The following is a 25,718-nucleotide window of genomic DNA, read 5'->3' as shown; positions in this document are numbered from 1 at the left end:
AATTTACACAAAAAAAAGTTAAAGAAAATTCGTGTAATTAACGATCCGAGACAAGACAAGCACAAGACAACAATAGTACAGACCTGAGTCAGTCTGTGAATGCTACACAATGAAAAAGGTTAAAATATTTTATTTTTTTCTTCTTGCATTTACATTTTCAAACAAAAAAATGCTCTGTTGTCTACTTGAAGCTGTCTTAATTTTTTCTTTTGTCTTTTCTTTTAAATATTCAAATATTTTTAAATTTTAAATATATTCAAATATTTTTTTTAATTTTTTTTTAAATTTTTATTTAATTTTTATTTTTTTTTTGTATTTTTTTCAATTTTAAAATTTTAATTTTTTTAAATTTTTTTATTTAAATCAATATTTTATTTAATTTGAATTTATAATAAAAATAAAATAAAATTAATAAAAATTAAATAAAATAATTAAAAAATTAAATTAATAAAATTTTTAAAATTAAATTTATTTTTAAAAACTATATTTTAATAAAAAAATAAAAAATAAGATTAAATAAAAATAATTTTTTTTTAAAATATTTTTTATAAAATTTAAATTTAATGTTTTTGTATAAAAATAATTAAAATTTTTATTTTTTTTATTTTATTTTTTTTTTAATTTTTTTTTAATTATTTTTTTAAAATAATTTCTTTTTTTTTCAAAAAAATATCAAAAATAAAAATGCGCTCCAATTCTTCACCTCAATAACTTTTTTACTTTTCGAATCTTGAGAAAATTTAAGCAAACAAAAAAATTGAAATAAAATTCAGGTCGAGCTCTTTAAATATTTGCAAGACACAAAAAAAAACCGGGCAAGGATCGTTAATTAATTCTTAACTTATTTGTTCGGGACACTTTTTCCATCGTCACCAAGCAAGTGTTAAAAGTTTGTTCCGGTTAATGCGAAAATTTTCGTCGCAAAAACGACGTGCAAACAACCGAAATGTCGTGAAAATTTCCACCTGATGATAAGTCGTTGTCTGTCTTCAACACTTTTCGTGCGAGAGTTTCTCGACTCAAGACGACAACAGCATGAAACATGACTAACCTAATCAAAATACTTGAATTAAAGCGGATAAAAGAAGGATTTCTCATGAAGATTTCCTATTTGTTGGATTTTATTCGTTTTTTTTGTTGTTGTTGTTGTTGTTTTCACAACACACAAGTATCTCTCGCACACACATTTTAACAACAACAAACAAGAGAACAACAAAAGTTTTATGTTTCCTGCAACAACAATCGTTTATAGCTTGGTTTGCTCCGTGTTTGTGTCTCAGTGTACGGGAAAGGAAGACGTTGAATGTTATTTTAAGGATGTTTGATAAGAGTAAACAAAGTAAATGGCTGGGATTTTCTTCATTCGTTTTTTTTTCGTCTTTTCTTCCTACGACTCAGAAGTATTTAGAATACGAAAGCAAAGAAGGGATTTCATGTGTGTTCGCTTTATCTACCGCCGTCGTTGTCGACATCGTTCTAGTTGTTGTCACTGTCGATAGAAGTAATAGTTATCAAGCACTTACTTTATTTGCTTGACAACTCCGTTATTTATTTGCGAAACTTTTGCTCTCTCCTGCTCTGTGATTTAGTTGGATGCGTGGAAAATTCGTGGTTCGAGATTTTTTTTTGCTTTAAGATTTTTTTTCAAGTAAATTTTTTTACTTCAGACTTTACGGTAAAAATATTTTAATTAAAAATTAAATAAAATTATTTTTTTAAATAAAAAAAAATTAAAAAAACTAAATAAAAAAATAATTTTTTTTTATTTTTTATTTTATTTTATTCGAGATTTTATTGCATTTTTTTGATTTTTTTTTATTTTGAATTAAAAAAATTAACAATCAATGAAAGAAAATTGATTTTTTTATTTAAAATTTAAGAAAAAAATTATTTTACTGCAAATTCAAGCAAGAGTTTTTCAGCAACCGGGTAGCTCCATTGAAAATAATGTTTTTTAGAAATTTAAATTTTTTCCAAACATTAACTTTTTATGAATTTTTTTATGGGTACCTACCTTAAATTTACTGTTTTAAATTTTAATAAAAAAAAAAATAAAAATAATTGATAAAATTTCAGAATTTATTCTATAAAAAAATGCTTTAAAATATTACAAAAAATTTTATATAAAAAAAAATTATTTTTTATTATTTATCAAAAAAAAGGTGAAAATGTTGCACCAAAGTGTCACCAAAAATGCTAAAAAAAACCTTTGAATTTTCTTGAAATTTTTAATTTAATTTAAATGTTGAAAAATCTGACTAATATTTTACTAAAACTATTTTTGTTCAAAAATATTAAAAACCATTGTTTTATTTAAACAATTAAAAAAATAAATAAATTTAATTGATATAATTTTATTGTTTAAACAAACAATGCAAATTACGAAATTTTTGAAGTGAAAAATTTTTAAATTAAAAATATCTTAATTTTTTTTATTTTTTTTTTTTGTCAATAACTATTAAATTAGTAAAATTTTATTTAAAATAAAAATTTTAAAAATTTTTATCATAAATTAAAATTTTTCCGTTATTAATATTAAAAAAAAATAGAAAAATCATCAACTTCAATATTTAAAAAAAATCAAAACACAAACTTCTCACAAACTCATCAGAAAAAAATATGCAAATCTGATATGTGAAAATGTTTTGTTATTAATAAAAAAAAAATTGCTCTACTTTTCCTCTACACCACTTCAGATCAACTCGCTATCTAGGTAGGTAGTGAAAATATAATAATAATTAATTACAGTGCGATAAATATTTTTGCGTGCAAAGAGGAATTAAATTATTATTTTATTATCATTCATGCTTCGTCAACATATGCCGCATTGTTGCGTTGCTCACTCAGAAAAATAATTTTTAAATCAAATCCACTCTCGAGTCAAACAATAATATTCAATTTATCCCCATCTCTCGTTCGTTCGTTCGTTCGTTCGCTCGTTCATTTGTATTATTGTTGTTGTAAATGTCAGCGAGCACAGAGACTTATTGTTTACAACATGAATTTCCATTTTATATTATTTTCATATAAATTCAATAGCTAGAGCTCTCTGCTCCTGATATCACATTAGCACAGATGTACGGCTTGCAAAGTAATTATTTTATTTCGTTTTTGTTGTTGTTGTTTTGTGTGCAAACACACACACACACACACGTCGCACACACAAAAGGAATATAAATGGCAAAAGTTTATCCTTCACTGCTAGAGATGTGTGTTTGTTAGTACATGCTCCGGACTAGTGTGCTTAAAATTGGAGATGTGTCGAACGCAATTATTGCTCGGTAAACCTGGGAAAAAGTGGCATCCTATCCGAGCACAATGATAATAATAAAGCACAAAAATCAATATAAAGTCAGGTCGTCAGAGATCAACCAGGTATTCAATTGTTTTATATATTTTCGTAACAAACATTATGAAAATTCCATGTTTCGCAAGCCAAAATATTTACGAGACATAAAAATTAAGAAGATTAGTAGCTAACCAACAAAAAATTGTGCATTGGGGTAAGATTTTAAAAATGTGGATTGGGTTGGAATTTTAAAATGTGCATTGGGACAAAATTATTATGTGCACTGGGGCATAACTTTAGAATGTACTTTGAGTTAAAATCTTTAAATGTGTATTGGGGCAATATTTTAGAATAGGCATAGGGGCAAAATTTCAGAATATCCATTGGGTGTGAATTTAGAATGTGCATTGGGGCACAGTTCATCCCAAAGCACATTCCAAAACTACCCCAATGCATAATTTCTGATAACTTGCCCAATGTACATTCAGAAATTTTGCCCCAATGCACATTCTAAAATTATGCCCCAATGCACATTCAGAAATTTTTGTCCCAATGCCAATTCTTTTTTTTTCGGAATTCGCATTCTAAAATCTTGCCCCAATGCACATTTTTTGTGTTAAATAGTACCCAATCTTTTTTTATTTATTTTTATGTATCGAGGATATTTTAAACTTCTGAAACTAGGTTTTTTACAGTGCAACATTTACAAATGGATAGATAGCAATATGAGATGAATTTATTATATAAATATATACTTATGAGCTCTATTCTGCCTTTTATTTCCATGCAACGACTATAAATAACGCCAACGAACGAGATATGAAGTGAATATTTATAAACAATTGAGGGAAAAATATTTTTCGATTTTTTTTTGACTGAAATTGGTTTACCCGAAAGTACGGTCGAATATCGACAGAGGGGGATATGTAGGTAAAAATTCACAAATATGGAAAATAAATTGATATTGACAAGACAATTTTTCGTAGTTAAATATTTAAAAACTTTTGTCTCTCGTACGAAAAAAAAATATTGAAACACAGAAAAAAGTAATTTTTTTTTGAGAGGTAAATGATCAAAAATAAAATAAAAATGTGTGCTTGTCATTTACAACAAAAAAAAAAATAGGAAATTGATTTTATTTTACAGAAAGAACAAAAATGACTGAAGTTTTAGCAATTTTTGACAGAATGACAGTTTATCTTCGTTTGTTGTTTGTTTGTTTCTGATTTTTTTTTTCTATTTTTAATGTTCTCTCCCTCTTTTGCATGATAATGGGGATCTGTGTGTAAGGAAGCTTTTATGATGATGACGAAGGATGATGATGCAAATGTTCTCTGACGCATGAGATGATGTTCTCGTAGTTGTTCACAGGAGTTAATGGATTGGGCGGGAAATTGTTGAGTTTTATTGATAGTAAAGTGATAAGGAAGTGATTTTTTTTTGGAAGAGGATTTCTTTAATGGGGTTTGGTAGAAGAAGTTGGTCAAGAATTTTATGAGTGAAGTTCATAAAATTTAATTTATTTTGAAAAAATCAGGTCAATTTTAGCTGTACAAAAATTTATAAAAAATTAAAAATAAATAATTTTGTTTTTATTTAATTTTTTTTTTTTTATATAGTTAAATTTAATTTACTTATTTAATTTTAAAAATTTAAAATATAAAAATAAATAAAAATAAAAATAAAATTTAAAAAAAAAATTTAATTTCAATTTTATTTTTTTTATAAAATATAAAAAGCTAAAATTGAATTTTGAGGCTTAATTGGGAGAAAAATAAAAAAAATTTAAAAAAAAAAACTCAAAAAAAAAAATAAAAAAATTTTTGAGGCTTAAAAGGAGAAAATAAATAAAAAAAAATTAAAAATATATTTTTAAAAAATTATATTCGTGAATTAATTTTTGACACACAATTTTATAAAATTCCTTTTTTTTTATTTTTTATTAATTTTTTTTTTTTAATATTTTTACGAAAGTTTTTCACGATTTTTTGATTATTTTAAATTTAAAAAAATTAACTCTTAATAAAAGTTTCATTTATTTTTCGACTCATTTACAAAAATTACAATTTCTAACAAAAAAACTGATAAAACACATTTCAAAACTATAAATGTCAGTAATTACTTCCGATGCCTTATCATATACAAAAATTTCCATGTCCCAAAACTCATAAAATAAATAAACAAAAATCCGACAAGACTTACAAAAATAATGTAAATTTAATACTTTAAACTCTACTAGTAGTACTTCTGCTGCACTTTTTCTGTCTCTTTACCATCCAAGCAATGTACTTTCCATAATATAATATTTAATATTTTAATCCTCATACAGTCCAAAAAATTTTATTCCATCCAGACAGATATTTCATGCGATACCTTACTCTCGTTTTTTGGGGAGCCACACACACAATTGCTATTAATTTTTTGTAAAATTTCGCACAGAGAAAATTCTCTCATAAAATATTCGCAAAGTAGAAGCTTGGTCATAATCCGGTCAGCTTACATACCGAAAAAGGTAGTTGTAGTAAAATTTTTTTTTATTATTTATTATGAATTTTTCGTAATTAATAGCAAGTTACTTGACATTTTGATGATAAGAAAAATAAAAAAAAATGGGAAAAGTTGTCCAATTAGTAGTCGATTAACGAGACCGTTATCTAAAAAAATACCAGGACCCAATTTAATTTTTTATTTTATTTATTTGTACGTTTTCTTGTCCCTTTTTTCTTTGTTTTGATGTAAAGTCAAGAATCTTCAAGAGAAAAAAAAAATAATCAAAAGAAAAAAAGGATTATTGTTAAAAAAATGTCTTTTTTATTGTTTCCAAAGAGTTTTTTTTATTAATAACTAGAAGCAATGGTGACCTAGCATTCAATTTTTTTTTACATAAATTTAATTTAATGCAAGAGAGATACAGAGATGAAGAATTGAAGATAAATTTAATTCACTAAAGGGATTCACAAAACTTTTATTATTATTATTATTAATAGAAAGCTCTTCTTTTGCTTCTTTTTCTTTTTTTTTCTCCACGTTTCCTCTTCCTTTTTAACATAACAACAACGGAACATTTTCTTTTTTTAATATTTTTTTCCCTCAATAATAATCATATGCAAAGCAAACGAGCGAGTGAGCGGGTGGATTTACAAACATTCAAGAAAGAAAAAATTGTATGACAAAATTTTAAAAGAAAAAGATGAAAAAAGGTACTAGAAAAGTAGGTACAGCGAAACCCTTGAGGAGAAATTTTTCGGTACTTTCCTTTCAAATTTTTCCCTTTCTCTAAAAAAAAATAAAATAAAATGAAAAAAAAAGAATAAAGAAAGTTATTGAATGTTGACCGTTATGATGACGATATAGTTCACAAATAATCTCAAATTTTAAAAAATATTCAAATAATGAGTTAATAGGATTTCAAAAATTTTTGTTGTTTAAGGATTCCTTTGAAAATATAAGAATGTCACGTTGTTTGCAAAATTCCTTTCATTTTTTTTCGTAATAAAGGGCAGCTTTTGACCTTTTTTCTTTTTTCCGTCTTTGTAACTCGAGGGGTATTTAATGGACATCAATGTGACTTCATTTTAATAAATAAGAGACACAAAAATTTATCGGAAATTATGCACATGAGACCAATTATTTGGGGGATCGTAAAATGGTATAAAAACTATTAAAAGAGCTCTTTGTTGTGTTTTTGTTCTCGATGCGTTAAAAGAAGTTAAACGGACAAAGAAACAGGTGAATAAATGGGATGTTGTAACGCAAATGGTGCTGAATGCTTTTGTTAGTTTTATTAATTTCGGAGTCACCAGATGAGTTTCTTTGTGAGTTTTTGACAAGTTTTGGCATTAATTGGAGACACGTGTCCATGTTAGTAAGGAAATGCTGAGGAGTTATAGATTAATTTTATGAAAATATTGAATTAATACTTTTTTTTTCATTTCATGCGATTTGAATCGATTTTTTTTTTATAAAATATCATTAAATTTGTTATTTTTATTTAATTATTCAAATACGAAAAATTGAAAAAATGAAGTAATTCATAATATTTTGATAAAAAAATAGATCATAAAAATTTGAAAATTTTGTTCCCAAAAATAAAATATAATAAAAATAAAATTGAAAATGAAAATTAAAAAAAAAATTTTTTAAATTAAATTAAATCCAAAAATCAATATTTCCAAGAAATAAAAATTTTTTTTTGACAATTATTATTTAAAATTTTAAAAAACAAAATTTATCTAATAATATTCTGATGTACCTAATTATAGATTAATGCTCAAAGGGAAATTTATTTTTTTTTTATATTTTTTTTTTAATTTAATTTTTTAAATAACTTTTAAGTAATATTTTTAAAATTTTACTATTTTTATAATAAATTTAAAATAAATATAATAAAAATTTTCTAAAAATAAAAATTTTTAAATATAAAAATAGTTTTTTGAATTTATTTTTTTTTATTTTTTAATTAATTTAATTTTATTTTTTAATTAATTTAATTATTTTATTTATTATTAAATATTTTAAATTATTTTTTATTTATTATTATTTTTATTTTTAATAATTTTCATCAAAATCATTACAAATTAATGACAAGTTTTTTTTTTTATTTTTGTAATTAATATTTTTATCTGTTTTTTATCATAATTTCCCAAAAAATTTAAAAATTTATATTAAAAAAATTAAATAAATGAACAGCTTTCTTGTTTTAGCCCAAAGAATAAAAAAAGTTACAAAATATGATTTTTTGATAATTTTAACGAATTTTACAACAAAAAAAATTTTATTAAAAATAATTTAAAAAATCTTTTTTGAAACACGGAAAAATGAACAAAAATCTTTTATCTCAAAAGCAATCGAATGTCACCTTTGGAGCATTTCCCTTAGAAACCCACAAAAAAAAAAGAAAATCTCTCATTTCCCATTGTTATTCCAATTTTTTTTTGCCTTCCTTCCTCCATACCACTTAACAATTCCCAGTTGTATCGAGAACACTTTTCGACATTTACAGCAGCAATTACAGCCAAAACCACATCAATTGGCATTTTGATATGCGAACTCGCTCTTGTTTTTACTTTTATACATTGCCTGTTATTGAAATGAACTTACAAACAATTTTCTAACAAATTGTATATTTAAATGTGTCAATTAAAATGGTTGACGTTGAATGGTCTGAGAAACAACAAAAGAGAATTAATTCCATAGGTTTTTAGCTCTCTCTCGAAAAAAAAATTAGATTGACGTTTTTTCAATTTGTAATTTTTTTTTTTTTTTGTAACAAAAGAAAGAAAATTGATTGCTAAATAACGAAACGACGCGTTCGATTGATGGCGGGATTAAAAGCAGCAAATTTAAATTTTACGTTATTTTGTTGCAACGAGTTCAATGTTGTAAACGAGCGTCGTCGTAGTAAATGCACAAAATTCTAAATTTGTCCTGAAATTCATCCAATCAAAATGGCACAACGCCAATAAAACGGCAATATATTGCAATAAACGTTTATTTTGTGTGCAGCGAGAGACGAACGAACACAGAAAAAAAACGATAATAATATAAAATGCGACATTTCTATCTATAAAGCATCGCGTACGAGGTACAGTTAGATTTTCTTCGTCGTCTTTTAGAAAATGTGCAAGAATAAGAGACACTCACTGCCACAGCCAGCACAAGACGAAACATAAACAAGATGAAAAATAAAGCAAAAAAAGAAATCTCTGAGGTTTTATAATATGTTGTCTAGTCTCTAAAGTGCATGCATTGCAATATTTTTATTACAACGCTTACAAACACTCTCGCAGTCTCGCTACGGCAGTACGGAGCATTTACCGTTAAAAGATGCACTTTTTGCGGCAATGCAAGCGACATGCTGCTGCAAGCCGATAGAGAAAAGAAGAAATTGAAGAGAGAGCGCAAAAAAAACTCAGATTAAATTGATGCAGATGATGATCATGACGTTTTATTTAGAAGACCAGTTCTGTCCTATTTATTCAATTTTCTTATCGGATTTGCAGTAAATTGACTGGATTAGCAGTCATGGTCATTTTTCTCGGTACAGGAGAATGGAAAAATACTGAAAAGGTCAATTGATGACAGTTTCGAGTGGGTTTTATCTGAAAAAAAATATATAAAAATAAATATTTTTCTTGGAAATGAAATTTATTATTAGGGCTTATCAGTTAGTAAATGACGTAAAAAGATATTTTCATTAAAAATTCAGTAAATAATTTTTTATCGATAGTTTATGTAAATTTTATTAAAATATTAATTCAATCAAATTTTGTCTCAAAATATTTGCTTTAAAATATTTAAAAAAAATATATTTTCAAATTCTGTAGATCAAAAATTTTTGGTAGAATTTATATTTAGGTACAACAATTAAAAAAATTTTAAAATTAAAATTTTATTTAAATTTAATTAAAACGAGTAAAAATTAAATAAAAAAATAAATATAAAAAATAAGTTTAAAAAAAATTAAGTTTAAATTCTTTTAAAAATTAATATAAAAAAACAAGTTTTAAAAAAAATTAATAAAACCAAAAATTAATCAAATTAAAATTTTAATTTACTCTTTAAAAAAATAAATTTTAATTTTATAATTTTTAATGAAAATTTATGTATGTAGGTAAAAATTTTTATTGAACAGAATTTTATTTTTTTTTCCTTTTAAATTTTTTTTACAACAAGATTTCGACACAAAATTTCATTGAATTAATATTTTGATAAAATTTTCATGAAAAATTTCAATAAAAAAATTATTTATTGAATTAATTTTTTTTTATTAAATTTAAGTTTTTTAATTAAAATTATTTTTTAAAAATATTTTAAGCCTTTCTTTAATTTTCGCATCATTTTTTTTTATATTTAAATTTTTTAAAGCACAATATTAAAACTTTAAAATTCATCGGAAAACCATCTCCGGAAAATTCAAAGAAAAACCAATTCATTAAAGCATTTGTCACTCTTTATTATCATCATCATTGTCACTTTTTACGCTGCCGATGCTTAGTTCATGTTGTAACAATTCTCATTTTCGCAACAATTTCTGTCTCAAGTTTTATTTACGAGAAATATACAAAATTTAAATTGAATATTTAAAATAATTGCCATTTTAAAATTTGTGGTTGTTGTTTTTCGTTTACGTTTCAGTCGTCGTCGTCAGCAGCTGGATTCGAATCCTATTTACTGCTGTTCATGGTTTGCTTGATATTTTAATTTATTTTTTTTTTCGGTGGTGCCAGTGCTATTTCAATTACGGTGATTTTGGACGGAGTTGATGTTATTTACGACGTGTTTGATATTTTTGTGGGAAAACAGGTTTTTGGCTGAACCATATCAAAATTTTGAAATTGATAGATGGAAAACATGGGAAGAGAATAAAAATTGAAAATATTTTTTGACGTAAATAAATTGAAAATTTTAGCAAAACAAAATAAAAATGTAAATTTTTGTTTTAAACTAAATTAAAGAAATTTAATACGAAATTTAGAAAATTTGTTTGAATTTTTTATTTTCTTTTTATTTAAATTTTAAATTAAAAATATGTTAAATTTATTTTTAAAAAAATATTTAATTATATTAAAATTATTATTTTAAAAAAATATTATATAAATTAAAAAATTATATATATATTTTTTTTTATTTTAATTTTTATTAAATTATTTATTATTTTTAATCTTTTTTCAAAAAAATTTAAATAAAACTTATTATTTTTATTAAAAGAAAATAATTTAAAAATTTTAATTATTTATTAAAAAATTATTTATTTATAAATTAAATTAAATATTTTTAAATTTTAATTAAAAAATAAAAATTATTATTGTTTTTAATTGTTTAAATTTTTATTTTATTTTTTTAAATCTTTATTCAAAAAAATTTAAATAAATTTTATTATTTTTGTTAAAAAAATCATCAAAAAAATTATTTATTTAAAATTAAAAATTAAATATTTTAAAATAATTAATTTTTTTTTTTTAATAAATTGTAGGTTTTATTTCTTGTTTCTCAGAAATTTAATATTTTAATTAAAATCCAAACCAAGTTTAAGAAAATTAAAGCAAAAACACGCTCATGATCCTTCTTCCTGTCCATTTCACCCCAAACTTTGATGACTTTTCTCGCTCGTAACAAACACATAACGTTCCACCATTAAATATATTCCAATATTGTCAAGCTGTTACCCGCCATCCGGGATGTCAAATTATTAAAATACTTGATTTTCTGCTAATATTTCTCGTTGTTCTCGTCTCTATTTTTTCCTTCATTCTCGTTTCAAGCCATGTCGAACACAAAGCATGTCGCTTGACATCCTTCTCCAATGAAATTTTCAATATCTTCCTGTTACTTACACAAAATATCCTAATAAAATATTTATTACTTCATAAATTTTATTGATTTGACTCTGCCATTGTTTTACATGCCGCACCACGTTAGACAACGACGACGACTCATGTGCACACTCACTTGTCCAATTGTTATATCTCTCGTCTTTTATTATTGGATTCATTCAATATATAAAACGGTAGGATATTCTATTACTCCATCCACTCGCACTCGCTTCATATGTGTAAATGATATATCTTTGATACATTTATCATGTGATGGGAGGAAGAAAACGCAAAAAAAAAGTTGTTCCGAGAAAAAAGAGGAAATTTTATCTATTTTTCATCTACCTTGATACCGATGGTCCGCTGGTTCGTGTTATAAATGTATGGTAATCTCATTTGTGGTCGTTTTTGTTTTGCGTTGTGTTGTGGCGGAAACGAATTCATCATCGCATGGACGAACATATGCTCGATGGACTTTGAGTTTTTTTGCTCTCCCTGTCCGATAAAATGTTTGCCACAAAAAGATTTCATCATTGCAGTTTTTGGATAGTTTTGGCTGCGTTGGTGTTGATGAAACAAGAAGAAGAAGCGGGACAAGAGAAAACAATAAAATCGGATCTGTAAATAATCTGCCTTAATTGGGTGATAAAAATAAATAAATAGTTTTATTTTCTTTGGGACCCTTTTTTTGGAGGGAGACAAGGTTCTTGACAATGTTGATTGTTTTTTGACGTGATTTAGGTAAATTTTTTGTCTTTGATGGAGTGGTTGATAAGAAGTTGAGGATATTTTTGACTTTTTTTTTAAATACTTGATGATCTCTGGTAAGGATTTAAAACTTTTTTGATGTTTCGTTTATCCATTAAGAGACATTTAAAGTGCAAAAAGAAAGCCTTGAAACAAGTTTTGAATTGGAAAAATGTTCATTGAGTTCATTTTATGGTCAAAAATATCTATTTTCACATTTTCGAACTCCTCAATGACTTGAATGATAGTATGACGGACAGACGGACAAACAAAAATCGGAAATTGAAAATTTTTCATTTTTTATTATTAGATTTCCATTTTGTTTATAGTTAAAAAGTCAAAATACTCCAAATTTAAGCTTTTTTCAAGTTGAATTGCTCTAAAAAATTTTAAAATTTAAATTCTTTTAAATTTATTAATTTAAAATAAATTAAAAAAATTTAAAAAAAATTTTAAATAAAATTTTCGTTATATTAAAATTATTTTTTTTTAATAAAAAATTTGTAAAAATTGGTAAAAAAAACCTGATGAAATGCCTTTAAATAAAATATAAAATTTTTATTTTTTTTTTTTCATTAAATTAAAAATGAAATTTATTTGATGCAGTATAATTTTGTTAAAGAAAAATAATTAAAATTGAGATTTTAGAATTTTTTTCACTTTTCCTCAACATTTTTTAAACATTTCCTCAAAATTATTAAAATTTACCTTTCATATTTTTTTCACTTTTTAAAAATAAAAAAAATTGTAGGACCGAATAAACAGTTTTTTTTTTATTACTTTTTCAATTAATTCTGCTCACAGAACACAAAAATCCTTGTCACGTTTTTCCAGCACTTAATTTCTCATTGTCTCCTTTAAAACAGTTACAAATCCAGTTGTTAACTTCAACAACGACCTGTCCTACTACCGCCATTAAGAAACCCACATTTTTGCTGCCAACCACTTCATTTCCACTTTTCAGGTACGATGCAAAAAAAATAGAGTAAACACAGACTCAAACGCAATTGTCTACATCGAAAAAAAAGCCACAGAAAAAGAGCTAATTAAAATGTTCCTGTGTGACTGACACACAATCTCTTGTTGACATTTTTTCAAACCACAATTGAATTGCAATTTTTTTGTTTTTTTTTTCAAAAAAATCACGAACAATTCCAAACATCAAAGTTAATGGAATTTTTTTGTCGTATTTTCATGTGAGTTAAAGGTCCATCCAACTTGCAATCAATCCTCAATTAGAAAATAATTATCGTTAACAAGTCCCTATTTTACACCAATTAGTCTCGTCTTTCCCTTTTTTCTGCAGCTCTTCTTATTCATTTTCGCTGTCGCGTCGTCCTCTTTGTTTTCTTCTGGCATTCATCAATGTAAAAAATGATGATCGTTTTGTTAGTTACAGTTCCCTTAATACGAAAATTAATTAATATTCTGTACTCCTTTTTTTCCTTTTCTTCTTTCTGGATTTTTTCTAGCGAAAACAGTATGAAAAGAAAAATTGAGTGAGTGACCGAACAAAAAAAAAAGTTTTCCATCTTGGAGGATGACGTTGATTACGTTACATTGTAACTTAGCTTGTTTTAATGATAAAATGAAAAAAAAAAATAAACAAGAAATTGACGTTTTTTTTCAGTTTGGAAAATATTTGACTTGATTGCATTTTTATTTTTTTTAAATAACAAATTATTTAAAATTCTTAAAAATATTTAAGTTAATAAAAAATTTCAAATTTTAATTTTTTTAATATTAAATAAAATAAAATGAATTTGATAAAAATATATTTGATTATATTTTTTTTGTATTTTGCTAATCCTTTAATTTCTAAAAAAATGTAAAATTTCCGTGACTTTGATTTTTTTTACTTTTTCAAAGAATTTTGCTCATTCAATAAATTTTTAAAATTTAAAAAAATAATAAATTTTTATGCAATTCATCGAAGTTTTTAGATTTTTTATTTTTTTCTTAATTGTTAATATATTTATTTATTAAAATTTTAATATTTAAATAAAAAATTTTCTTACCCTTTACCTTTTAAAAGAATTTAGCCAATTCAGTGATTTTTTTAAATTTAAGGAAACTTTACGAAATTATCGAAGTTTGTTACTTTTTAATTATTTACAAACTATTTTCTTAATTTTTATTTTGTTTAATAATAATAATAAAAAAAAATTAACTTTTTAAAATAATTATTTTTTTTCCAAAATATTTAAGATTTCTGAAGTTTTTTAAATTTTTAACTTTTTTTGAATTGTCGAATTTATTTCTAAAATTTTAAATTTTTTTTTTTTTTTGATTGTAATATTTAGTTTTTAAAAACAAATTTTTAACAATTTCCTAAAATTTAAATAATAATTTTTAAGAATTTTATTTTTAATTTTTTACAAATTTTTTTTTTAATTTTATAATTTTAAAAATACTTAAAAAGAAAATTTATTTAAATTAATTATTATCAATCTTAAAGACGGACAAATTTAATAAAAATAAAATTCATTGAAAAAAAACGAAATGCCTTAGAAAGATAATAATAATAGAAAATAATACAAATATTGACAAATACGCGACGTGTCCTACGAAAACTTGCCTCCAAACACAATAACAGGAACAAAAGCGTTCATTTCAGACAATTACATGATTAATGGTTTAGTGTTACAAACGACCGAGCGACCAACAGATTTCCTTCTTTTCAAGTGTGTCAAAGTGTGTTGTAAGTAATAAAATAATAATAACAGAAAAAAGAAAGCAGAAAAGAAGAAAAATGTTGTTTATCATCCTTTTGTTGTAAATATTGAACGGACCGAAGACCGTAAGACAGTTTTTCCACTTGAATGACGGTGACACAAACTCACGATGGAAGGATAGCAGGCGGAAATTCATCACGTTCCTGAAAGAAGTGTAAATAATGTAATAATAATAAATAAACACATCAAATAAAAGAAAGATACGGAAAAATCGGAGAAATAATCATCCTGCAAACTAAAATCACACAAAATACAATAAAAAGTGATATAAATCCGTTTTTATTTCTGCAAAAATGTTTCTCTCGTTGAACGCATTTGTGGTACTCTCGCGCGCTCGGAAGATGATTTGATTTGACTTAATTTAATGTAACAACAATATAATGGTTTCTCGCACTCATTTTCTGTATTTGCGCGCCAACCAAAGAAAAATAATTGGAATTGACATTTTTTTTTGTGTTGCTCTCAGTTCAGAAAATACGCACGTTTGGTGTTTGTTTGCAAGCGAATAATAATCATTTGTTATTAAATGTTTCAGACAAATTTTATTATCTGTTTGCGTGATATTTTTTTTTTCTGTGTTTCTGCTCTCCTCTCTTGTTGTTGTTGTTGTGGTTGTTATGAATGTCATAGAGTGAATGTTTTGTGTTCTTGACACAAATTTATTCAATATTTAGGTGGAAGATTTATGTTTATTTGCCGATAAATGTACTTTTGATGGAGTGAGACAACCATTATTAGATGATTATTTCGAGCAAGAGATATTTATCATAATCTGATGTGATTCTGGGTGACAGAAAAAAACGATTTAATGGGGGATCTAGTGATCTTTGTGACATAAGTCAACGTTTTATGGGCTTTTAATGGGGATGATTTTTCGAATATTCAATAAAAAAAAGTCTGATAAGAGTGGAAAATCAATATTTTTGAAATTTAGTATATTTTTTTGAAGAAAAATAAAAAATTATTTAGAAATTTTTTTTGAATAAGGAATAATAGGTATTAAAATAAAATAACGGAAAAAAAATTTAATTTTATTTTTTTTTATAAAAAAATAATTAAATATTAAAAATAAAAAAAAATAATTTAATAAATTTTTAAATTAAAATTAATAAAAAATAACTTTAAAAAATAACTATACATTGAATTAAATAATTTTTTAACTTAATTATTTTGTGTTCGATTTTTTTCATTTTTTTATTTTATTATTTTTTAAATTACTTTAATTTAAATTTATGTTTAATTTTTTAAAGTTAAAATTTAAATTTTTAAAAAATATAAAATTAATAAATAAATATTAAAAACTAATAAGAAATATTTATAAAATTAAAATAATTTTAAATTTTATTTAAATTTAAAAAAATAATTTAATTCAATAATTTATTAAATTAAAATTATAAAAAAAAATTAAAATTAAATTACGTAATTTTTTTAACTGAATTATTTTGTTTTCGATTTTTTTTACATTTTATTTTTAATTTTATTACTATTATATTTTAAATGTTTTAAAACAAAATTTAAATTTATTTAAAAAAAAAAATATTCCTAAAAAACATGAAATTATAATTTATTAAAATTATTATTATTTTTAAAAATTATTTTCATCATTAGGTAATTGAGAAAAATAATTTTAAAAAATATATTTTTTTAAATTTTATGAATAAAAACTTAAATTATTCGTTTAATTTTTTTTCATAATTTTTCTTTCAATAAAAATTAAAGATAAATGACCTACAAAAATTCAATTTTATTCTTTAAATCAATAATTTATTATTATTAATTCCTAACATAAATTTAAATAAAACGCTTAAAAATTTTGTCACATCCACTAAATTTTCCTTTTTTTTCTATTTATTTGCAGGAAGTTGGCAGTATCATTGGCAAAAAGGGTGAAATTGTAAAAAGATTTCGAGAAGAGGTGAGTAAATTAATTTTTTCTTCCTTTTTTTCCTTCTCAAAATAATTCCTCTTTTTGGACTAAAATTGACATTCACGACGACACAAATAACAAATCTGTGTGTTTGTCTGCTAAATTACAAATTCGTCGTTAAACAGACATTTAACATTTTTAAGACTAACTTGGTCGCTACAACAAGGAAGAAAGACGAACGACGACGACGACTCCATTTAAATAAATAAATAAATTGCTAAACCCTTTACCAAGGCAATTCTTGCATACTAAAGAGCAAATTAATGTAAAATTTAAAATAAATAAGAAATTTTCTTATGCTTTTACACTTCCCCCATTTACGTGCCGGCCTGGGATGCTGCAAACAGACACAATATTTGTACGGCAGAAAAAAAAGTTTGTTGTTGTTATTTTATGTTTTCATTAAAGAAAAGTCAGAATCAGAGATTTTTTGTGTCTGTAATTAACTAAAATCGCAACTCGATGCCAAAGTTTTTCCGTAAAATCAATAATAAATGGAGTAGAACAAAGAAGACCGACAACGACGACGACGACGTTGTTTAGAAAATTATCATTAAGTAAGCAATTTATATCCCAAAGAAATGCTTGAATAATTTTTCGTTGTCAATTAAGGAAAATGATAATTTTGCGATTTCAATAAAGTTTTTGGACTCAGCAAGAAACAGCTTAAAAATGTAGAAAATCTGGTAGGAAAATTCTTGAATGTCAGGCGTACGGAGGATGCAAGAGCATTGTACAAACAAACAATGTCTTCAAACTTTTCCAATTTTAGTTTTGCCGTTGAAGGATGTGTGAGGCTGTTGTGTCGTTGTATGCGAAACGGAAGACTGGATGGCAAGACAAAAGATATGATGATATGATATATTGATGACACTACACTTGTGTCGATTCATAGTTTAAAGGATGAGCTCGAACATAAGAAGTCAGCTGAGAAGTAGGGTGGACTAAATTTTTGAAGGTTTTTAAAGAAAAAATAAAAAAAAAATTTTTTTCGTTTGGTATTTAAAAATTTGTTTAAATAGATTTTTAAATTTAAAAATTTTTAATTAAACTTTTTCGGGAATTTTAAAATTATTTTAGCTGTTGAAAAAATTTATTTATTAATAAAATATTAAATAATTAAAAAAAAATAAATCTAAAAAAATTTAAATTAAAAAATTAATTTTAATAAAAAATAAAATATAATAAAAAATTCAGAAATAATTTTTACTCTTCCTATAATTATAAAAATTTAAAAAATAAGAAAAAAATAATAATTTAAAAATATTTAACTTTAATTGATTTTCCTACTAAACCACTTAAGCTTTTTCATATGATTTTCTAGGTATTTTTTACGTCAATTTTTAAAGTTTTCGATTTTTGAGCAAACTGATCGAGGCAAATTATTATTATTTTGATTTAAAAAACATTTAAACCAATTTATAATTTTGATAACATCTCTATATATCTTATATCTTATAGATATATAAGATATCTTAAATATAGTTTATTTATTAAATAATTAATAAAAAAATACATTTACCATAAAAAATAAATTTAAGTACAAAAAAAATGATTAAAAATATTTTATATTTAGATATAATAACAATTATTTGAAATCTTACTAATTTTGCTACAAAAAATTATAAAATTATTGTTTCGATCGATAAATAAATTTGAATTAAATTATTTTGAAAAAATTTACAAAATTTGCTTTTTTAAAAAAATATTTTTTTTCAAAATAAAATAAATTTTTGAATTAATTTATTTAAATTATTTTAAAAATTTTACGAAATTATATTTTATTAATTTTTTTGTATTTTTTTTTTAATTTTTTTTTTCAATGAATGAAAATCCTAAAAATTATTTTTTTCAATTCTAAAAATAATTCATGGTCTTCCTCGACAAGCAGTTAGGTCACCCAAACGTCAAGAAGGTGTCAATATCATCTTCTGCTGCCGTGCAAGAAGGAACAGCAAAACTTTTAAGCAGTCACCTACGAATACTATCTTGAGAGCAATTGACAATCACCCGACCATAAACTACTTTCAATTGAAAATTTTCTGGATAGCAAAATATTTTGCCAAACGTGCAATTATAAAACTTTATCGTTTGTTAAATTTTCCTGATGCTTTAAAGAAAAAAAAAAGATTTAAAAACTTCATAATGATAACTTCAAAAATAATTTTTGGAAAGATTAAAATTTATTCATAATAAATTCGAGGGAACCCGAGTCAAAACCATTCAAAAACGTCACAAAAACGAAGACGAAGAAGAAAATTACAAGTCTTGAATGTAAATGACTTTAATTTTTCATCCAATATCACTTTGACCTGCCTGTGAATCGCATTTCACAGAAAAACAGACAAACACAGAAAATGACGACAAAGAAAAAAAAAAGAACCGACACGGATGGTTCATGCAGATTAAATTTAAATTTTCTATTATTTTAAATTCACCCATTTATTTATAGATTATAATCTTTCACTTTCTATTGTTTTCTATTGTCTCTCCGTATTTGGCTTGAATGGTTTTTGGTCTCTCGGTGTCGAAAATTATTCTATTCTCGGTTCTTTTGTGCACGAGGCGGTCGCATATTTTCCGAACATCATCAGAGGATATCGACCTAACCAATTGTTTATTTTTGACAAATAAACAGTGTAAACCAGATAATAAATTACCTAAGCATTTAACTTTTTGTCTCTTGGCTCCTTCGCCTCCAGCTGATGATGATGAGAATAATGATGATATCAATTTGTTGGGATCATCGCACGACAGTCTGCCCGTCATTATGTCTCGGAATTGATGAAGTCATTTTTTATTTATCGGAAGGACATCTTTGTGGTGCGATGTGGTGACGTTGGGTCGTCCTCCTAATTGAATGGATGTGAGGAGATAAGAAATTGGGATTTCCATTTGTCGCAAAAAAGAGTTAATGGATTTAATTTTTGGCACAATTTTGTTCTATTTTTAATCAAGATTTGACATTTCTTTGGAAAAACCTTGAAAGTTACCAGAAATTGGTTTTAAAAAAATCTAGATCTATTTCTAGAAAATTTTTTGCTTGGTTTGGATAAAAAAGATTTAATTTGAAGCTTAAAAATATTGTTTAAAGAGTAAATTTGGTAGTTTTTTTTAATAAATTTTTTGAATTAAATAATAAATTAAATAAATTTTAAATTAATTTAAATAAATATTTAGAATTTAAAAGAAAAAATTAGAGATTAAATTAAATTAAATAATTTAAAATATTAAAAAAATGGTTGAAATTAAATTAAAAATATTATTTTCTAATTTTTTTTTAATTAAATTTAATTTAATTAAAAATGTAAAAAAAAATATATATATTTTGCTTTAAAAAAATATTTTTTAGCAATTAAAAAATATCGGATAATTTTTTTTATTTTTTTCAATAAAATAAAATATAAAAATTTAAATTTCATCTCTTTAAATTTTGGGAATTTTTTTTCTAATTTTTCTGCCTTTTTAAAAATAAAATATACGTCTTTTGTTTAAATATCTCACCAAATTTTCACTCCTAACATCTTTATTGTGTCATTTTCATGTTCCATAAATTATCTCTCCGCCGCCTTTTCGAAAATCGCAACACTTTCCGCTTTCCTTCCTCCAACCCGTTAACTTTGACAGTTATTTTCCTCACTCCGTTTCCGCTACATGTCCATTATATTGTCGCCCATGTTTGCCTCTCCATCCACGGAACGGCCTGAATGAAAAATACCTTTAATTAACACACTTTTATAAACAACATGACATTAATAACACCACAAAGGCCAACAACACAAAAGTATTCCGTTACAACAAAATGTGTGTGTGTGTGCGTTGTGAAAACTTTGTTTTGTAAAATTTACGACACAAGGTAAATCGTATCTAGATACCCATTTAAATTTATTGTGCGGTTTTTTCTGAAAAACTAGAATACTTACGATTGTGGTTTTGCGTCTTTTCTTTATGTAACTTATCTTCCCGATATTTATGATTTAAAATTAAAAAAAAAAAAATAATATAAAAAATTTAATAAAAAATAAATAAAAAAAAAATTTAATAAGAAATTTTTTATTTATTAAAAAAAAAAAAAAAAAATAATTTTTTTTTTAAATATTTTAAATAGAACAACTAAAATATTTTTTTAAAAAATTTTAATGATTTTAAAAAAATAATTTTTTTTTTTTAAAATAATTTTTAAAAATTTATAATTATTTTTTTTTAATAAAAAAATAATTTTTTATGTTATTTTAATAAAAGCTAAAAAAAATATAAATAAAATTTTATATAAAAAAATAATTTTAAAAAAAAAATAATTTTAAAATAATTAAATTAAAAATTAATTTTAATAAAAAAAATTATTTTTCTTTTAATTTCAGTCTGGAGCCAAAATAAACATCTCAGATGGATCATGTCCCGAACGCATCGTCACTGTATCCGGCTCGACATCGGCCATTTACAAAGCATTCACATTAATCACGAAAAAGTTTGAAGAGGTAATTTTTTTCTCATTTTTTAAGAAAATAAAATTTCTAATAAAAAAATTAATTTTTCAGTGGTGCTCACAATTCAACGATGTGAGCACATCAAATGGGAAAACGCAAATTCCGATACGTTTAATTGTACCGGCAAGCCAATGTGGCTCATTGATTGGTAAGTTTATCGACACGACGACATGCAACTTGCGCTCTCTAACACGAAAGAACACGCCACAAAACAAGCAAATAATTAATTAAGATTTAATTAATTTTCCATTTTCACTTTCTCCTCATTTTTCGTTTTTCGTCGTGTCTCACTCCGATTTTCCCTGTTTTCGCATGCATTATCCCCACACACTCGAAAAAACAGAGAGAGACACGTTATTCCGGTGCTTTTACCACAAATTCTGTGGTGACTCGTTTTACCCAAGCCAACTTCATTTCCCTCTACGATTTTTCATTCGCATAACGAGTGAACGGGAAAAATCGAACCAGGCGTCTCCACTTTGCACGACCAAAAAACACACATTTTAACTGACATTATCATTAATCTTGCAGGCAAAGGTGGTGCCAAAATCAAGGAGATCAGAGAGGTGACCGGTTGTTCTATACAAGTGGCAAGTGAAATGTTGCCAAATTCAACAGAACGTGCCGTAACATTGAGTGGATCCGCCGAGGCAATTACTCAATGCATATATCACATTTGTTGTGTGATGCTTGAGGTGAGTGGAAAATTTTTTTTTTTGCTTTTTTCGACGTCATCAGTGAATCCGTGTGATGATCCGTCAAGGGGAAAAATATTAATTAGAATTTCATAATTTATCAACGCGGAGGACACGCAAAGGGCATGAACGGGATCGCATGTGTGTGGTCATTATCGGGAATTATGATTAATTGTCTTTTGGTGGGTTTCAACCCCTTATGATATTATTTTTTTTAATTTTTATATAACTTGCATAAATAAAGTTAAAAAAAAAAACAAAAATCTGTGAAACGGGAAATTTAATCGAATTTTTAAAAATTTTTTGATTATTTTATTCCAAATCTATTTTTCAAATTTCTTAAAAATTTCGACATTTTTTTTTATAAATTAATTATTTTTTATATAAATTAAATTATAATTAAAAATTAAAAAAAATAAATTATAATTAAAATAAATTAAAAAATTAAATAAATTAATAAAATTAAATTAAATTAAATAAATTATATTAAATTTTTATAAAAAAAAAATTTTTTGAGTCAAAATACAAATTTTATTGAAAATTTGTTTTAAAATGATTAAATTAAATAAATAATTAAAAATATTTTTTTAATTGAGAACAATTTTCTACATTATTTATGTTTTTGAATCTTAAAATTTTGTAATGTTTAAATATTTTATAATTTTAATTATTTTTATATTTTTTCTTGAAAAAATTCTTTTTTATTTATATATTTTTCAAAAATTATTTAAAAATTTATTGCACAAAAATTCCGCACTTTGCCTGACGATGAACAACGTTCGAAACTAGAAGCAAAATAAAAATTTTGTATTTTTATTCGTAAAAAACTTTTTGAGGAATTTGAAAAAAGACCTTTTTGTGTAAAAATTATTATCAAAAAAATTGAAAAAATATATTTTTTAAATATTTTAAGTGAAGAAAATTCATGTTAAATTTCATTTTTTAATACAAAAAATCTTGTAAATTTAAAATTTTTAAATTAATTTTTGAAATTTTTGAAATAATGGAAGAAAAAAAAATCATTTAACGTTCAAAAAAAAACCAAAAAAAATTAAATAATTTTTATTTTGCCCCAAGATTCGACTTTTTTAATTAAATAAATTTATTTTTTTAAGTTTATTTTTTTAATTTTTTTATTGAAAATTTAATATTTTTTTAATTCAAAAAAATTCTTAAACATAAACCCTTAAAGATAAAGGTGAAAGATGAGTTCAATTTTTTTTTGTCAAATTCCTTAAAAGCAAACGTTATAAAAATATTTGCCATTGTAAAACTTTTTTTTACATACTTTTAAAACTTTTTAAATATTTTATTTTCGCAAGTCTTTTACTTACATGCCTGGCAGCAACATCAACAAACTGCTTTACATTTGTTTGTTTATCCTAAAAAAAAAACAAATTTTCCTGGCACAGGATTCCAAAAGAAGTCAATTAAATGTTAACAATAATAAATAAAACCGACTCGATTCGCATTTTGTTAATAACAAAACTTTCCACTTACTTTTTTTTCAATTTCCTATTCGATGTCTGCTGTTTGGCTGCCTGCTAAACCTGCAAAATATCCTGCAGAAAGCATCGTCGGAAGAGATAACGACGCTTAATTCATGGCATAAAAATCTATTTTATTGGAAATTGAAATCGATGCGACATCGACATGTGGAAACTAATGCAATAATAAGAACGATAACGGATCTGCTGGTTGCTTTCGTATAATTTTTGCCATAGAGCAGCCCATTTACAATGCGAATCATTTACTTGCACTTGACACATCGATAATTGAACAGATAGATGAGCACGAGTATAAGAAGAAGAATTATTTTTTTTTTACATTTTCCCTTTTAATCAGATAATTTAATTCCTTGGGTAGTTTTCAACTATTTTCTGTCTATCGTCGACGCCGTGGATCGATTTGTCCAAGACGAAAAACTTTTTATGAAGTGGGATTTTATTATTATTTCTTGCAATAAAATGGTAACGAGGATTAATTTCAAGCACTAGCAGAGAAGAATGAGAGACGATTGATGCTCTTGTTGACTTACTTTTTTATTACAAAATTTTCTTTTGTTTTTTTACGTTATGCGTCGTTTTCACAGCGTTCAATGGTGCCTCTCTTTGGGGAATAAAGAAGACGACGCAAGAAAATGATGATGAATTGTAATTAAAATGTCGTTTAACACGTTTTATTGCCTTTTAACTGGCTCGTCGAAAGCTTTGACTTTATTGTTAACCCATTTTCATAAGATTTTCTTATCGCAAAATTAAGGGATATTGAAGAAGGTACGATTTTTTTATGAGGTTGTTAGTGATTTATATTTCGAACTTAAGTAATGAGGAGTTTTATTGATGGAAGTTGTTAAATCACTGGAAAAAATATTTTACGATTTTTTTTATTATTAATTCACAAAATAACTCAAATATTTTATTAATTTTATGAAAATTTTAAAATTTTTAAATAATTAAAATAATTAAATTAAAATTTTATAGAAAAAATTAAAAAATTTTTTAAAAATTTTTGGAGATAAAAATGTTTTAGTTAAAAATTAATTTACTGAACAAGAAAGTCCTTTAATTTTCAGAAAAAAATTAAAATATTAAAATAAAAAATAATTTAAATTGTAAAAAAAAATAATTAAATTATTTTAAAAATAAAAAATTAATTTAATTAAAATTAAATTAAATAAAATTATTTTTTAATTTTTCAAAAATTAATTAAAAAATTAAAAAAAGTAAAAAAAAAATTTTTAATAAAAAATTTAAATAATTAAAATTAAATTAAGAAAATAAAACTGAAAAAAAAAATTACTTTTTAAATTTTTAATATAATTTATTATTTAAATAAAAAAAAAATTATTAAAAAAAAAAAAAATTATTTTAATTAAAAATTTATAAATAAAAAATATAATAATTTTAATAAAATATTAAATTTATTTTAATTAAATTCAAAAATTAATAAAAATTATAATAATTATAATTATTTTAAAATATTTAATTTACAAAAATAATAATTTTTTTAAATAATAATTTTATAAAAATCAAAATTTTATTTTAAAAATTTTTATTTATTAATTTTTAATTTAATAAAAAATAAACAATTTAATTTTTTTAAAGTTTAAAAATTTTTAAATTCATAAAAAATTTCAAAAATATGAATAAACTTAGCTGAATATTATTTCCTGGAATATTTTTCCATAAAATCCCGCTTATTATAATAAATTTATTTAATTAAAAATGAAAAAAAAATTAAACCTTGATGTGGTTTTTCTCATATTTGAACAAAAATTGCTCTTTACGAATAATGAGTTCAGCTGCATTCCACATTAAATTATTAATTACATCCCCTTACTATACATTACTCTCTCACCCATGTTACTTACCATAAGCCGCAATAAAATTATTACAACAAAGCCAAAACAGGTCGTCGGCAAATTAAAAGCCAGTGAAAAATCTGTCCCTTTTGATATTCGGAAAAAAAAAATATTTAAAATAAAAAATGAATGAATTGCGTCACACGGATTTATTTTGAT

General features: G+C 23.7%; 1 protein-coding gene across 3 annotated transcripts in view; it reads left to right on the top strand.

Moving 5' to 3' along the window:
• The window catches only part of LOC134832819 (poly(rC)-binding protein 3), a 145,606-nt gene that overhangs the window by 106,414 nt on the left and 13,474 nt on the right, over positions 1-25,718 (top strand). For all 3 annotated transcript variants that reach the window (XM_063846996.1, XM_063846994.1, XM_063846995.1), the window contains exons 3-6: positions 16,945-17,001; positions 21,375-21,491; positions 21,552-21,648; positions 22,032-22,195. In XM_063846996.1, the coding sequence (XP_063703066.1) occupies positions 16,945-17,001; positions 21,375-21,491; positions 21,552-21,648; positions 22,032-22,195 (435 nt within the window). The remainder of the gene's footprint in view (positions 1-16,944; positions 17,002-21,374; positions 21,492-21,551; positions 21,649-22,031; positions 22,196-25,718) is intronic.

Source organism: Culicoides brevitarsis, chromosome 2, assembly GCF_036172545.1.
Source record: "Culicoides brevitarsis isolate CSIRO-B50_1 chromosome 2, AGI_CSIRO_Cbre_v1, whole genome shotgun sequence".
NCBI classification, from domain to species: Eukaryota; Metazoa; Arthropoda; class Insecta; order Diptera; family Ceratopogonidae; genus Culicoides; species Culicoides brevitarsis.
This window is presented reverse-complemented; position numbering and strand designations above follow the sequence as displayed.